This window comes from Colias eurytheme, chromosome 6 (genome assembly GCF_061535395.1).
Source record: "Colias eurytheme isolate Ceu_HAF_F1 chromosome 6, ilColEury1 Martin Lab GWU primary, whole genome shotgun sequence".
Lineage (NCBI taxonomy): Eukaryota > Metazoa > Arthropoda > Insecta > Lepidoptera > Pieridae > Colias > Colias eurytheme.
In genome coordinates this window covers 4245273-4262621 of record NC_142985.1, presented here as the reverse complement: position 1 = coordinate 4262621, position 17349 = coordinate 4245273, and the positions used below count along the sequence as shown (strand labels likewise).

The following is a 17349-nucleotide window of genomic DNA, read 5'->3' as shown; positions in this document are numbered from 1 at the left end:
CGTTTTATTGAGAACACATTTATTTGGTCAATTTTAGAACAATTCTCAAAACTAGGTACCACTCGAAAAAATATTATACCCATTAAAAATATTCACTTAACACACTCGAATTCCAGTATCTCAATACAGAGTGTGCTTATATTTACGTCTATCACGATACACTATCACGTGCGTTACTGGCATAATAAGATATGCATTCAACGATTAAAACACAAACAAAATTTTACATATTTTTAACTATATAAACTTAATCCTTAACCCTTACAAACGAATAGTGCTCAACCGTAATAATATAAGTTATAACGTAATCCTATAAATAACAATGGCCAACAAAGTGCACGAAAACTCAACATATCACTCGACAGTGCTAACAAACATACGATCAAAATAAATACATAAACGTATTACCAAAGAAAAAATATTTTAATATCAGTCAAAAGACTCGGTATTGAATATGCTTAGCCTCAAAAGAAAGTAAATATTTACAAACACGAACAGTAAAACCAAGTAGAAATACCCTTTCATTACATTTGTACATATACAATGTCTGTTACAATTACTTAACAATATTCTAAACATACCCACCTTAATTAAATAAAATTACATTAAAATCTAAAATAAATTAAACAGTCCAGTAAAACACTAAACTTTTAACACTTTTATACTCACTATTTTACTTTTAGAGTACACTTATCTACGAAGGCAACATAGGTAAATAAAAGCACATTATTTGGTATATTTAAATAACACCCTGTAATAATATGAATATATTTATATGGTTAGGCACAAAGTGCAATCCGATACTGAGTGCATATTTGTATGAGATCAGTGACTTTATAGGGTCGACGCATTAGCAACAAAATATGCAGATTTTAATTCCATTTCGCGCGTTATCACATCGATAAATTAGAATAGAGCCACTACCTACAAAATAATGTAAACATGGCTGTAAGATGTGTTCATTTCATGTATGAAAAAAAAATCTGCACTTGTTGAGTTTTGTGTACATCGACCCTAAAATGGCAGGACGATAGTGTAAATAACATCTGAGTCTTTAAAAGCATCGCAAAAAATGTTCGATTAGCAAATATAGATATATTTATATCCTATCACACTACATATTATATTTTTAAATTCTGAATATAAATACCATTTGTATATTCAAAAATACACATTTTTAAAACAAGATATCTTTGGAACTTTATACCAGAAAAAGTGTATAACATTTTATGGAATATTTCAAACGACGTTTTTACCGTTATAAATAAATGAAATATGTATCTCGCAAAAGGCACTGAGTTTTGAAAATGGGATAAAAGTGAACCCACTGTTTACATTAAGGAAAGCGTAGCATTGCTTCTGGAGACTTGTTTTCAGAGGGTAAATATTTCCCGAGGCACTTTGTGTTTTAAGGCATATATGAAAAATATATATGGAATATCTGAAGTGTTATCACAAACATTCGAAAACGTTAAACGAATATAAAAGCTTTTTGAATAAAACATGTTCACTCAACATTATTTCGTGAGTATTGGCTTTGGTTATTTCACGCTATAACTTTATTACTTTTGACGCAACAACGTGTATAAGACTCCAAATTTTCATCGATGTAAACTACTATTGCCAAAACAAAAGTTAAAACAAATATGATCATCGTGATGTATTTTTGAATCGCTCTCTTTTGTACTTTCACCCTTAACTTACTACATTACAGGTACATCTTTCATAGGGAAAGAACAATTTTATATTGTGTGCTTAGAAAATACATGAGCAATAGTGACCACCACACAGGTTTGATGGTCGGAGTAAAATATTTACACGTCGAAACAATATTAAAAATTAGTAATGATTACATAACGTAACTATTTGTATACAATATCAGTATTTAATAATATCTTAAAAGGAATGACATACGTAAACACACCATAAACTATCTACAAAATAACAAAAATTAAATATAACAAATTCTATAAATTTTCTATGAATATAATATGTACATAATAATAATAATGTATAAAGATAAATTATTTCAGTGCTTAGAGTGTGCAACAGACAAAACTTTTATAAACTATACTTTGGAATCTGAGTTAATCAAAACAAAAGATTATTATTAAACTTTAAATAATATAACGAATATATTACAGATCTGAAAAATTGCACTATTAAATAGAATCATCATATAACATACAATTTAATTAATCACACTAATTAAATTTTGGCTTCATTTACTGTTATATATCTACGCAATAAACTAATAAAGGTAACTACAATAATACAATAAGTTATGTTAGAAGGAATGTTAGATACGAGACCATCCTAGGGTGGGATCCATTACGGTACAGTCAGAGACTTGCAAATACCGGTTACTGAAACAATACTCAACTAAAGCTCAGTAGTTATGTTTCAGTCTTATCGTATATTTTAAATTGCCTGATGATGCACTATCAGAAGTCGGTTGACTAATAACAAATTTAGCAGTACAAATTGATTTATACTTTTTAAACTTCTCTGCTAAAACAAAGGTTTTCTTCCTGTGACAATATACAGCTTTAGACCCAATTTCACCAATATTTTCTAAATCAGACATTTATTAATCGAGCTTCAAATTAAACATGTATTTTAACATCGTTGTCAACTCTACAGGTCCCAAGAAGGAAATCTAACAGCTGATTATCAAATCGACCATTAACTGAGCGACTCACGAATCATTCATTCGTATTTTAAACCGCCCGAAACAAAATGTCATAGTTGACAATGCCATAGTTTCGCACGTTGGGGCTATTTGTTCTAGTTGTATAATAACTGTCATGTTTGGTAATTCGACTAAATTGAAATGTTCTAACACAGTATACAATTTAATAATCATGTAGAAACTTTTACGTTTGCTGGTTTATATGTCAAACGATTTGGTCGTTACCATGGTTACAAATGTTTGATGTTATTTGGAGATTGTTTTGTTGTGATTTTTCTTGTGTTATTTTAATTTTATTTTGAGTTGAATAAATACAATAAGGTTGAAGAAAAATCGCGGTTCAATTTCACTTGGTCGAAGGTAAACTGGATCTGGTTGAAATTACGAAAAAAAATTCGGAGTCCGAAGGAAAGTGCGAGAGATCTCATACTAGAAGAGCAATTAAAACAAGAAAAATAAAGACAAAGCAGCAAGATACATTTAAAGTAAATTAATAGTAAATTCTTGTTTGTAATAACCTAGTATCTAGTTGTTATAACCTATTTATTGAATGATGTTGATAGGTACAATCTAAGGGTACAATAAAAATGTTTTATAAAAACACAAGTTTTATTTATTTAGGTAACATGAAAAATTACATATTTCTATAACAATGTCACATTTAAATTAAATTAGGATCATCATCATCGTCAGCCCATATACTTTCTCACTGCTGGGACATGGGATTGGTAGTGCTAACTTAAACTTAAACACGGTAAGGGATCAGGTCATTATCCACCACGCTATCTTATGATATGTCGGTTTCCTCACAATGTTTTTCACCACTGAGCCATCACTGCACTGCACTACAAGAAGCAGTTGGTCTGTAGGTGAAACTGATAGATTCCTAAAACAGAATTTAAAATTAAGATAAGTACCTACATTTCATAATCATGAGGAGGCCTGAGCCTTACCTGAGTAGTGGTGAAGTTTACATTTTAAAGTACCTATATTGGTATTCAATACTAGATTTGACATGACTCACAGGATTATTATGGTTTAATTGAAAATAATACAGTATGTAGGAAGGAACCTCTTATGCACATAAATATAAATATTACCTCACGAGATAGTTTTACTTACAGATCCGACGGTTATTCGAGTTTATCTTCAATTAATTGCAATACTTCCAAAACCGATTGTTTTGATAAACGAAATCTTGTACTAAAATCAACATCATCATATTCTTCGAAACAATGACGACGTCTTTATAAATTCTGGGCCGTCGCGGTCGCACTATATAATCCAAATTATACAAATCATCCAACACATCTTCATTTACAAAAATAAAATAGTATGCAGAGTCCATCTTGACAGCAAGAAAACTTCAAATCATTTTTTCTAATCGCTTGTTAAAAATTTAAAGAGCCTCTATGCCACGGGTTAAATATAATGCCGTGTTAAGGAAACTAATCCTCGATTAGGTCATGGTGGGACACTCCCTTACATTGATGTCCCGTTAAAAGAGTTAACAGCGTGTTAAACTAACTAACAGAGCTTGATGAAACTGGGCCTTAACCTTGTTTCTTTGTGCCATCTTATCGACGAATTCATTTCTTTCTATGAACACCCACGGCTGCCATTTTCGACCAGTTAAGTCTGGATTATAAGATTTCTTTTTATTTTCAGAACTAGCATAATGTGCCCCGTTCTCGTTTTTCTTAATAACTACTTTGGGAATACTGTGTTTAGGTTTTTTGTTTTTTTCTTTGTGCCTTTTAAATTGAATTTCATCAATACTTTTAAGGACATCTTCAAACTTTGGTTTAATTTTTTTAGGAAAGTCGTGTCGTATAGGATTACTTATATGCTTTATTTTTGGAATGTGAGGTTCATCTTTAGCCCGTTTCAATTGTTTTAATTTATTAAGACTTTGTTGAGGTAATGTTAATTTTACTTTAAGATCTTGCGTCTCTTTTAGAGGAGGGATATATTTTTTAGCAGCTTTGGTTATAAGAGGCCTATAGTTTGAAGTGTAATCCTTGATTTCGCTAAAGTTAAAACTTAAATCGTTCGAAATGTCCGGTACGCTATTTATTTGGGATATTCTGGATCCATTTACGCTCGTTATTTTAAGTAAAATACTGGAGCTTTTTTCCTCTGATGTCGTGGATGACACTTCGGGTGAACTAGATGTCGAATAATTGATATCATTGTCTTGATTTTCAGATGATTTATATTCAGCTAGACTTAAATCGCAAGAATCTACCACGCAATCACTATATTCTTGCAGTTTTTCGAATGCGTTGCTGTCTAACTTGTTTTCAACGTGGGCAAAGTTACATTCATATTGTGAAGGACTTTTGTGAATTTGATTTTCCTTGTCGTCTAATTCTTTAATATCATGACTTATAAAATATTGTTCTGATTGTGGTAGGGTATTACATTTTGGGGACATAGATTCTTCGTCCATTGTAAATGGAGAGGCTACTTTATTATTACAGACTTCTTGTCCATTTTGAGATTCAATGTCGACCAGTGTTTTATTAACGTCCATTTGAGGTGTTTTATATAACGTTTCAACAAGTTGGACGTCATCCATACACAAATTGTCACCATATATCTCTTTTATTTTTAATATATGATCAATTTCACTATCAGAACACGTGCTACTTTCATCGTCATTTCCATCCCTAGACAAACTTTTTGGTGAAGTAGGTGCACTTATTGTGATGTCTTCAGCAACATCATCATTAAAAACTGTTTCCACGCAAGCTATATCTTCCACCCAAGTGTCACGAACTACATCATTTTCTATAGGCTGCACTTCATTTGGTTCAAAAATATCCGAGACAAAGTTCTCAGTAAACGAAGTTTCTTCAGATTCATTAGAGACGCACAAATTAAGGATAGCGTCAGCTGGATCACAAAATGCAGTCGACACTTCTGTGAAACAGATTTTTCTGTTATCATCTCCATCTTGAGCAATAACGTATTCGTCATCGTTATCAATTAAAATAAATACATTTTGATTGTTATATATTGCAGAGATAGAATTTCTTCTATTATTCTGGATGAAAGTAGAGAAATCTTCATGTTCCGGAGGCTCTAATATTGCCTCAGCCGTGAATTTTCGTCTTTTTGGCTCTTTTAAAATAGAATGTTCAGTCGTATCCGTATCAGTAAACAATACAAGAGCGGAATCTGATAATGATCGTTTTAAAGTACGACGGTTGGATACTTCTGGTTTTGTGTTTTTAACTTCAAAAAGTTGAGTTTCTTTAATTTCATTCGAATGATTACAGATATTATAATAATTTTTTGCAGAATCTCCACTACATTGTTCTTTATTATTGGTTTTATCAACACAAGATTCAGATTCCAATGGTAAGACTAATGTTTGAAAATTGTCTGGACATTTTTCAGTTATGATATCATCCATTTCTAGTTTCTGCTGTTGAATATCTTTTACGATGGGTCCGTCCATAATTTTTTCATCTACAACATAATCGCCTTTGTCTATACCATTGCAAATACCCTCATGATACATATCAAGATTTTGTATACGCCATGAAAAATATTTACTTGTAAAGTATGTCTTTATTTTGCTCCGTGTATTCTCCATTTTGATTTGATTAATCTCAGCAGCTCTTGGTGCTTGAGATGAGAAATCATCTTTAATTTCAACTTGATCTAAAGTTGTTTCTGGAGATAATTTGTCAACTTGCTCCATTTCTTCACTGCTAATATAATATGATTTTTCTTCAATCTGTACTATTTTTTTGGCGTCCACTATTCGTTCAGTATTATTTAAGCTATGTACAACTTCAGCAGTTTCAAGTATATTTATAATCGAATCGCTTTCCACTATTCGTTCAGTATTATTATTTAAGCCATTTTCAACTTTAGCAGTTTCTAGCATATTTATAATTGAATCTCTTCTGGAATTGTTAGCTATGACGCTATGAGCGCTATCTATGGATGAATCTAAGCTTATATTAATAGAGGTTTGGTTCTCTTCTTCATTCGATTGGGATAGTGAAGAAATTTCTATTGTTTTTATTTCGTGGTTTTTTATTTGAGACGTTTCCGTATTTTTGCCATCATAAGACAGAATATTTAAATTTTTTTCGCATTTTACATTTTCTGCATTAAATATTTTTTGACAGTCAATAATATAATCAGAACTAATATTATTTGTTTGTATTATATCAGTTTTATTTTCGTCATTAATTACATGATCATTGTTATGTAATTTCATTATTTTTGGTTCAATTTTCATCGAACCTAACTTACTCGACGGTGATCTTATTGTTGTATTTGATAAAAATTGTGTGTTATCTATTTCGAGTTTATTATTTTGTGCCATACGTTGTACATTTTGCGTTGTTGTGCTTTCTAAAAATTGCTCGGCTATATCTGTTGGTAAATTATCTTCACTACTGTTTACATATTTATTATGTAATACGTGACTTTCAATAGCCTTGTTATATGAAATAACTTGAAGAGACATATCCTTATGGTCAGACTTTTCGGATACACATAAATCCATTTGAGTGTCAGCTTTGGCTGTGTTATTTACCAAGACTGTACATTCCTTTTCGACTCCTGAAATTTTAGGGCTTGGATCTTCTTGAGAGTTATCTGTTTCTAATAAATTATTAATAACGGACGCTTCAGTTAGACAGTTATTTTGAGAAATATCTTCGTTCCCATGCTCATCTTGTTTCGTTTCATCATTAGAGTCGTCACCCGTTTTATAAAAACTATTTTTAATTATTTTATATTCATTATTAGTTTGGACGAAATTCGACTGCGCTTCGGTTTTTGAATCTTCATTATAATTGGATTTTTCCTTCTCATCCTGATTGTTTACAATTAATTCAGTATTTTCAATTATTAAATGGTCTTCATATTCTGTTTTATTTGTATTAGTGGCATTTAGAGCTGTTATATTCTCATTTTCTTCCTCCACGATTAATGGTAAATTCAATACAATATTTTCTTTTACATTTGAATCATCAATGTCAAGACAATCAGTGATTTGCAAACTTGCTTCAACATTTTTATACTGGTGTTCTTCCCTAAGCATGTCGTCGTTTATATTCTCATTATTTTGAATGTCATCAGCATTATTTACGTCTGTATTTGTTTTTTCATCCGAAATCGTCTGTAAGTTTATATCATCACAAGAAGGCAAACATAAAGGTATATCTGTATCATATTTATTTTTTATTAAATTGGCATTTGAACTATCATTGTTTATATCTTCTCTTACAGGTGAATTTTCTAATGATTTAATGTCATTATTGCACTTTACTTCTTGATCATTTTTTTGGATATGCATGTTATTAAGTACATCTTTACTCTCTGTGCTATAGTCATGCTTCTCATTTATCTTGCTAAAGCTGAAATCAATTGCTGTATTACTACAATCGTCTATTGTATGAACAGTTTTTAAAGGTGAAGGTCTACTCGTTGCAATAACACTATCTGTTGTACTCATTATAACATCAGTTTCTTTATTTTCTTTCATAATTGTTGTAACATTAGTCTCAAACTCTTCATGCTTTCTGTTATTATCTGGATTTTTTATTATTACACTGTCGGTTCGATTCATAGCAGAGCAGTGACCAATATCATCAGAAGAAAAGTCATATGTTTTAGTTTTACGATATTTACTTAATTTTGGAGTCGCTCTGTCAGTAACAAATTTGGGTTCGGACTCCATTGAATTAGTAGAAAGTGTTGTATCTGAGTTAACAATAATTCCCGGTTTGTTATTATTAAATTTGTTAGCATCTATAAACTGTTGATTTATTTCGGGAAAATTGAGTTCTATATCACTGTCTAATCGAGGCAAAGAGGCAAGACATACACCCGAATTACTTTCTAGGTCTTGAAATATGTAATTACTGGTTTTCATTATATCATTATTTGAAATGAAAGGCGAATTCATTTTACAGCTTGTTGTTGGGTTTTCTGACTTATTGGAGAGCACTGATGTGTTGCCTATACCCAAGTTAATAACCTTTTCTATTGCTCTTTCATCTAATATATTTTGTACAGGAGTGGCAACCTCTACATTCAACATTTTTGGGCTACATGGCTTTATTTCAAAGTTACATCCTACTTCTTTGTGAATAACTGATTGACTTATTTTAGCTTCAACATCTAAGGGTGAAACGGGACGTGGAAGTTGTGGGGGTTGTTTAACTGAGGGCTTTGGTGACATCTGATAGTCTCTCATGATTGTTTTACTTTGTCTTAATGCAGGGGTTTCAACCAGCTGCTCATATTGATCAAGAAGTTCGATACTGTTGTAACCCTTTATATTTTCAGGTAATTTTGAAATTTTTTGAATATGCTCATATTTTGATAACTCTTCAGTTGGTATATTAACAAGCCCAAGAACATAAAGTTGCTCTTGGTTACTTATCGTCTCAGAAGTTTTAGGAAAATTTGAATTGCTAGAGGCATTATTACCATCAGTTACTTCCTCTTCACCTTCATTCCACATTTGCAAAAATTGTCTGACATTAAGATTTTTCTTATCTGAACTATTTCCAATTGAATCTGACCTAGATACTTGTTTTGAAAATTTCTTTATATTTGAATTGTAGAAATTCTCATGTTTTCTGTACATTTCACTTTGGATCCTGTAGTTTCCAGAATCAATGCTTCTTCCACTAGCTGAAGATGATTGACTTACATAGCCACAGTCTTCTTGTAGTGTTTGCATAGCATCATTACTTGTGTTGGATTCTGCAGGTGATATTACTAGTCCGGAAGGAGAAAATTGTAAAGGATGTCTTAATAAAGGGCTATTAACATGTACATTCTGGTCTACACCTCGAAAGTGTACATTGTCAAATGTTTTCATTGTAATGTTGTCTTTTCTGTACATATATTGTGGAGGCATGTTGTATGGCATATGTCCGGGGTGGACGGGTAACACTACATCATTTTTAGATCCAGGTGGTCTATTTGGATCAGGATAATACATATTGTCAACAGGAGGATACATTTTGTTTCTATTATTTTCATACTCCAAATATATTTTATTATTCATATCATAAGGCAATTTATTTGGTGTTAATTGTTTAGCTGATAACTCAGATGGGTACATTTTGTTTTGAATACAGTTCCCTGGCACTGAACCGTATGGAGGAGGAATGTATTGATTATGGTAATGATTAAAGTTTGTTTGTTGGTTTGATCTTTGGTATGAATCTAAAATTGGTTCCGCAATTCGTCTCATAGGAACTTGTGAATACATGGGATAAGGGTGAGGAGGTATACTTTTAGATAAATCATATTTCTGAGGTGGGTAAGGTGCATGTGGGTGAAATGTATTAGGGTAGTTATTAGGATAATCGTACCTGGCTTGAGGATACCTTTCCTTTATTGTTGGGTATGGCTTGAAGCGCATGTTTCCTTCTTGGTAGAGACGTTCAGCATTAACTTGAGCAGCATCATCATGAGGAGCTCGATGAGGCCTTAACATTGGTCTTGGGGTTGTAAAGTTAGATAACTCAGGATACTGATAATACTCAGGTGCACCATAAGGCCTTATGGGTCTTGTACCGGTACTGTTTGCCCACACATGGGGTGGAACATTTCTTGCAAAAGCCGGGTTCACACTTGTTAAAGGTAAGTCCGAGTTTCTAATACTTTTTTGTCCATTAATTGGATTAATAGTATAAGGCACATCACAATACTTAAGTTCTAATGGCATGTCAACTTTAGAATTTTTTGAGTTAGAATCATCTATATTCTTAGATGAATTATAGGAAGGCGGGACCATGATACGCTGCATATTTTCTTGAAATGTTTGCCTTGGTGATATGTTCCGTACTTGTTGGTAATCTGGTAATTTCTGTGTAAAATTTGGTTGATGTCGGTAAACATTTTCATTGCATGACCATGGATCGACTGATGCTTTTTTGAGATATACATCGCTGGTAGGGGGCGGTGGCAATACTCTATCGGGGCCTATAATAGCACACGGTCGCGTGGCCTGCGATTCCACTTTACCCAATGAATTTGATCCAATATCTTGATATGCTTTATTTCGATTTGATTGTAGCGGACTGCTACTTTGGTTGTAGCTCGCATTTCCATCGTTGATCGACGCACTTAGAGCAGAGTCTGTTCGTAAATCTTTAGCGTCCATGGCCATGATGTTTAATACAGAAATTAATCTGGTTTCTTTGCATCTTTTTAATTATGTTCTAGTACACTTCACGTAATAAATCAGTTTTGTTTCTCCAATCAAAGTATTGTTCATTCTGAAAAATAAACAAATTATCAAACACATTCATTGACAACTGTCAAAACACTGCCACATAAGCTTTATATCTAAAACTTTACTAAGCACATGAATTAAAACTTAATTTCTCGTAAATATGTATCGTACTTACCTTTAACAAGTATTAAATTTTAGAAAACATCAATATTATTTCCTTGGAGACACCGATTTATTACGTTCCTTGCACTTCTGTAGCGTATAACAACGTGTTGCTAGTTTGTAAAAATATTAACGTAGACTAAATTACCCTTAAAAAAAAATAGCTAATTATTTGTATGTTAAATTTATCTATGAATAAACACATATAAATAAATGATTGATATATTTATATCCACTACTAATTAAGATATTATTTTTTAATTAAATAAAACACCATAATATGATGTAAGTAAATGTTACCAAGTTACCAATGATAGATTATTGATTTCCTATAAATGATATTGGTATTTTTATTTAGATTTACCATTTTTTATTGTTGTTATAAATAAGTTATGCAATCAATTTATCCGTCCGTATATATTCTAATTTTGAAAATATTTTAAAATCTTATATATAAAAATGAATCGCAAAATGTGTTGGTAAGCGCATAACTCGAGAACGGCTGAACTGATTTCGATAATTCTTTTTTTATTATATTCCTGGAAGTACGAGGATGGTTCTTATGTAGAGAAAACGTAAACATGTACCACGGGCGAAGCCGGGGCGGACCGCTAGTAATTATTAAAGTTCAGTTTATTGTCAATTCTTGTCAAATGTCAACAGTATTCGCTACGCTACTTTGAAGTTTGAAGTTTGAAGTTGAAGTTCGCATTTATTTCACGTTGGAACGCTACATCCAAAATTTGCATCGTCCTACTAAATTATCACACAATTTTCTTCAATAAGTTAAATTATTCTTGCGATGAAATATATTTCGTTTAGTTTAGTAATATCTTTAATTTTTGCTGTATACGTTATTAATACAATATGGAATTTAGCTGAAATATTTATACCGCCCGAATGTAGTCGTGGCGAAAGATGTTTTTCTTCGTATTTATCTTCAAATCCTTTGCAACATTTAGTATTGTATACTTCTGTAAAGGAATATCCTTACAGAAATGGATACTCTGAAGCAGCAGTAAATAAAGTTCACACTTCCCTGAGGTTCGATTATCGTAAGGCAGCAAAGATGTGAGTTTCATAATAAAAAAATATTCCTATTTAATTTTAAAGTTCGTAACATGAATAGGATGTTCATTATCACACAATGCTCTCAATGAATAAAGTTACTACGTGTATATCCATACTTTTTTTAGGGTTGTGAAATTAAACATACCTCGCAGTACACGAAATAATGGTTCACTGTATATGCATGCTGTATTACTGGACGAAAATCGCCTGTATGATGATTTTATTGACATATTCCGCCAGGAAGCAGTACATACATTGCCACTCATCACATTTATGGAACCCCAGGCTGAAACATTTAATCTCTGGCAAGGAGTATGTATGTCTTTATTAAGTACTTCTTCAAATTTATAAAAATAACACATTAATAACTATATTCATTGAAATGTTCAATAATTAATTTTCAGAAAGATGAAGAGGAAAAACCGGTGAAGAAGATAAGACCATATGCACATATTTCTACAGTAGCACCATTGTCGATATTAACAGATAATTTACATCTTCCATCCACAAAGGTTCCTGGTGAATTATATCCTTACATGAAGTATGTTCCAAATAATAGCAAATTATATTTACGTACCTATGTTACTGTTTTAAAAATAATACATGTTGTAAAATGTTTTAGGATACGAAAAGATAAGTTCCTACCAATAATTCATCACAATGTTTTGAAGTCTCGAATCTCAGATTTACAATTATTGACAAGTAAAACTACAGAAGTGAATATAACTGTAGATATAGCACCTACATCTTATGGAGTTTTGCGGCTTGCATTGCATGTGAGATTAGCCCTGGAGCAGTTGAAAGGCCTGGGATTCAGTGAAAAAGATGTGGACGATGTTAAAGGCATATTCGCTGATACAAATTTATATCTCCTGTCTGCGACAGTCTTGATCGCCAGTTGCCATGTGAGTTTTATTAATATTTTCAAACTTTTTCATGCTTATTGAATAGGGCCGTTTTTATAATTTATTCCTATTTCGATAATATTCTGAGACTACTCTCAGATTGATTGTTACAGTAACAAATTTATTTCTCTTTTCTTACTGATACTATAATACATATTATTAACAAAAAAAAAAATATCCTACAAAACATCCAGTTTGATCAATGAGAGGTTCCCCTCTTCAAATAGGTTCTTCAATTTGACAACAGTCAAAATAATTATTAGTTACTGGAATTTTTTGTATAATACTGCCTAATTTATATTCATATTTTTTAACATACACATTGTCCTTCAATTTGCATGCTTCATTATCTTAATCCTATGCTCAAAATGTTCTATGTAATTTTTCATTACTTGGTATTTTTTATTTCCTAAAGTTTATGTTTTTAACAAATAAAATATTAATTTGCTTAATTTTTTTTCTTACTAAGAATAATAATTATACAGTCACATCAGACCATGTTACATAAAATTGTTATAACATAATATATTATGTAATTCTAAAATTTTTTTAGCTATTTGTTGAGTGGAAATTTTGTTTATTTCAATGGCCGGGCTATGCAAAATTACTTGTTGAACAATATATGAATAGGATTAATATTCATTTTTCAACCTCAAAATATGTTAACATATATTAAATTAGTCACATGCATACAAAAGATCATGCTTAATTATATGACACTTATGATAATACACTCACAATGTATTATGCTATAAACATTATCTTTCAAATAAATATTTGTCTAGATTTCATACCATTATAATACAAGAATTTAACTGATAGAATAGATAGAATTTAGAGACATAATATAACGCATTTCAATAAAGAAATGAATCTTAAATGGCGGCGCTTATCATTCCCTCTCGCTTACACACGGCTTTACGGCATGCAAAAAAATAAGGAAAAGTAAAATCACTAAAATATTCATATGATTTTCCCTATACATAATAGTTTTTATGATAAATTTACAATGACAATTATGTATTTGCGATAGTAAGTAATGTTTAATTGGAATTTGATATAATATGTTCTTTGGAAAAGTTGTTCAGTTTTATGAGCTCATTACGAGTATTATGGGGATTTTGTTGCATTTTGTATACGTAAATATGATGATTCATATAAATACACAAATACCATAACAAAACAGTTTGTCAACAAACAAAATGAAACAATTAATAAAATAATTATCCATTTACGAACGAAGATTCGTTTCTTTAATGAAACGCGTAATACACAACAAATAAAATGTCCTTAGATATTAATTTTAACTAGGAAGTTCTTTAAAAAAAAAAAGATTTATCCTTTCAGCTCCTGTTCGATTTCTTGGCGTTCAAAAACGACGTATCATTCTGGAGAAGTAAACGTTCACTAGCCGGCTTGTCTGCTAGGACGGTGTTTTGGCGCGCATTTTCCCAACTTGTTATATTCTTTTACTTGGTCGATGAAAAGACTTCATTATTGGTGCTAGTACCTGCTGGAATCAGTGCTGTGATAGAGGTAATAATTTAAATGATGGTATTCATCATATTGTTAAAAATTGAAGATTCTCTGAAATACAAAGAATAAACTTAAGTACAGGTTTTAAAGCATGTGCTTTGGGTTTGTAAACCACCTAAAATTAAAAAGATTTAAATAGACTAATAACAAAAAAATCTTTTAAATGGTTAATATTGATTAAATACATTTATAAAGTTGTTTGGTCTGTCAAATATACAGGGTGTAATCGTTAAGTGTGCACAGGTGATTATTCCGTAACTATTACAGATATAAAAAAAAAACTTTAAACTGATATCGAAGGTACTTAACCTAATGAGTAAAATGGCCATAAGAAATTTTTTAAAATAATATAAAGTTTTTTGATATCTGCAATAGTTACGGAATAATCGCCTGTGCACACTTAACGATTACACCCTGTAGTTGGATATTGATATTTTTGACGTGATAACGTTTTTAAAATCGTTGTAATCGGGTGACATGTTCAGAAACTTGTGTCACACCAAAACCTCACGAGCGCGATCGCAGGTATAACGAGAGAGAGACGGACCGATCTCCCGTCTCATCTCGAGCGCTGCCACCAATAAGACGTTATCACGTAAACATCTCGATCGTAAAACTACTTTACAAATAACCAATTTTTTGTATTTTTAGGCATGGAAAGTGACGAAAGTGCTGCACGTGCGTGTATCGGTGTCGCGGTGGCGAGTGCGCGTGTGGCGCGAGCGGTCGGACGCGGGCGAGCGCAGCACGGCGCGCGCGGACGCGGAGGCGATGCGCTACCTCGCGCGGCTGCTCTACCCGCTGTGCGCCGCCGGCGCGCTCTACTCGCTGCTCTACGAGCCGCACAAGAGGTGACAGTAGAGCTAATGCGCTCTATCAGTGTTGAAAAAAGTTAATTTATAACAGACTAGCTGCGCTCCGCGGTTTCACCCGCGTGGCTCCACCCTTGTTGGTCGTAGCGTAATGATATAATATAGCCTATAACCTTCCTCGATAAATGGGCTATCTAACACCGAAAGAATTTTTCAAATTAGACCAGTAGTTCCCGAGATTAGCGCGTTCAAACAAACAAACAAACTCTTCAGCTTTATAATATAAGTATAGATAAAAGGTAGCCTATGTTCTTTCTCAGGGTCTAAAGATTATCTGTTACAAATTTCATAAAAATCGGTCCAGTAGTTTATGAGCCTATTCATTACAATCAAACAAGCAAACAAAGTCTATAATATAAGTGGAGACAAAGTGTCACTTGCTGCTGTATGAGATCCAAAAGAATTTTGTAAGAGCAGGCGCGCTCTTCTTCCTGCTATAGAGCTCCAAAAATATTTGTTTAGACTTGTTCTTGTGTACATATATTACTATTTTTATTAACAGCAGACGCGCTCTACGTACTCCTAGAACAGCAAAAGTATATTGTAAACATAGATAATCCATATAAGAGCCATCGATCGTCGAGGCGCACAGATTCTAGGCATCGCCATATGGTGGACGTTCCATGTACCCGGACTAAGCGGTTCTTCCACATTCTTCATTCGAACCGCAAGGGATTGGAACGCGCTTCCTGAATATGTGTTCCCCGACGAATACAATATGGGGGTCTTCAAGCGAAGAGTGAACCGGTACCTACTAGGGAAGCGCGTACCATCTTAGACCGCATCTTAGCTTTCCATCAGGCGAGATTGTGGTCAAGCGCTTCCCTATCTTAAGTAAAAAAAAAAGAGCAATTAAATTAAACAAATTCTTCCATTCCAGCTGGTACTCATGGGCGTTACACAGTGTAGTGAACGGTGTATACGCGTTCGGTTTCCTATTCATGCTGCCCCAATTATTCGTGAATTACCGTCTTCGTTCTGTGGCGGCTCTCCCATGGCGAGCGTTCATGTACAAAGCATTCAACACGTTCATAGATGATGTGTTCGCGTTTATAATAACGATGCCCACCGCGCACAGAGTAGCCTGCTTCAGAGATGACCTCGTGTTCTTGGTGTATCTGTATCAGAGATGGTGAGTGGGATTTTGAAATGTTTTACTTTTTATATTGGTTAGTTGGTTTAATCATAAAAAAAAAATGTGTGGTGTTTGCATAGTTTGTAGACAGAGTAGAAAAGACATGCGACTGTTTTGTATTTTTCACGATTAGAAAGAGAGTGGAAATCATGGTACACTATCTGTCTTTCTCTTATACAACTCATCTTTTGAATAATTTTGTACAATTTCGACTTCGGACTAACTGCGCATGCGCAAGTGTAGAAACAAATAGATTTCTCATTTCTTTTTATTTTCTAAGCATTCATATTTTTATGATAATAATATGAATGTATTCAAAAACTAAATTAAGTTTAAGTATGGCTTTATTTGCACTAGATGGCGTTGTGTGAAATGTACTGATTTTAAATGCATAATAATATACTAAAAAATATTTTTAGGTTATACCCAGTTGACAAGTCTCGTACGGACACAGCTGCCAGTATGGACGAGAATCCCGAAGTGCTTGAACCAGTCAAATCTAAAGACGACTAGTTATAGAAATTACTAGAAAACACCAGGTGCACTTAGAATAATTATTTATTACTAATTTACACAGTAGTTAATGCAATTTTTTTCAAAAGACTCGCTTCGTCCGTCGTCCAATGGAATTTAGTGTCAAACTATGTACCGTGAAACCTGCTTAAAAAAAATATATATATAAAAAGTTAAAAAAAATATATGAAAACAAAAGGAGTAACCTATACCTGGATGTAGTTAAGACCATGAAA

At 32.6% G+C, this 17349-nt stretch overlaps 2 protein-coding genes across 3 annotated transcripts; one reads left to right on the top strand and one right to left on the bottom strand.

Annotated features, from left to right (window-relative positions):
* Positions 1-2: 2 nt before the first annotated feature.
* Positions 3-11189, bottom strand: LOC149907582 (uncharacterized). 2 transcript variants are annotated; one of them, XM_090102609.1, is made up of 3 exons: positions 11095-11189; positions 4252-10962; positions 3-2555 (listed from the first exon to the last, which is right to left on the bottom strand). In XM_090102609.1, exons 2-3 carry the CDS (start codon positions 10851-10853, stop codon positions 2390-2392), a joined length of 6768 nt encoding a protein of 2255 aa, XP_089958735.1. In that variant the 5' UTR covers positions 10854-10962; positions 11095-11189; the 3' UTR covers positions 3-2389. The 2 variants fall into 2 exon arrangements, 1 of the variants encoding a protein (XP_089958735.1); XR_016456793.1 differs by lacking the exon at positions 3-2555 and adding an exon at positions 3020-3578 and having other exon boundaries at positions 3815-10962.
* Positions 11190-11824: 635 nt separating this feature from the next.
* On the top strand, positions 11825-17134 carry LOC149907581 (lipid scramblase CLPTM1L). Its single transcript, XM_090103352.1, has 8 exons — positions 11825-12152; positions 12278-12464; positions 12557-12693; positions 12775-13057; positions 14405-14593; positions 15245-15444; positions 16346-16597; positions 17020-17134. The coding sequence occupies exons 1-8, from the start codon at positions 11884-11886 to the stop codon at positions 17111-17113; spliced, it is 1611 nt and encodes a 536-aa protein (XP_089959478.1). The 5' UTR covers positions 11825-11883; the 3' UTR covers positions 17114-17134.
* The last annotated feature ends 215 nt before the right edge of the window (positions 17135-17349 follow it).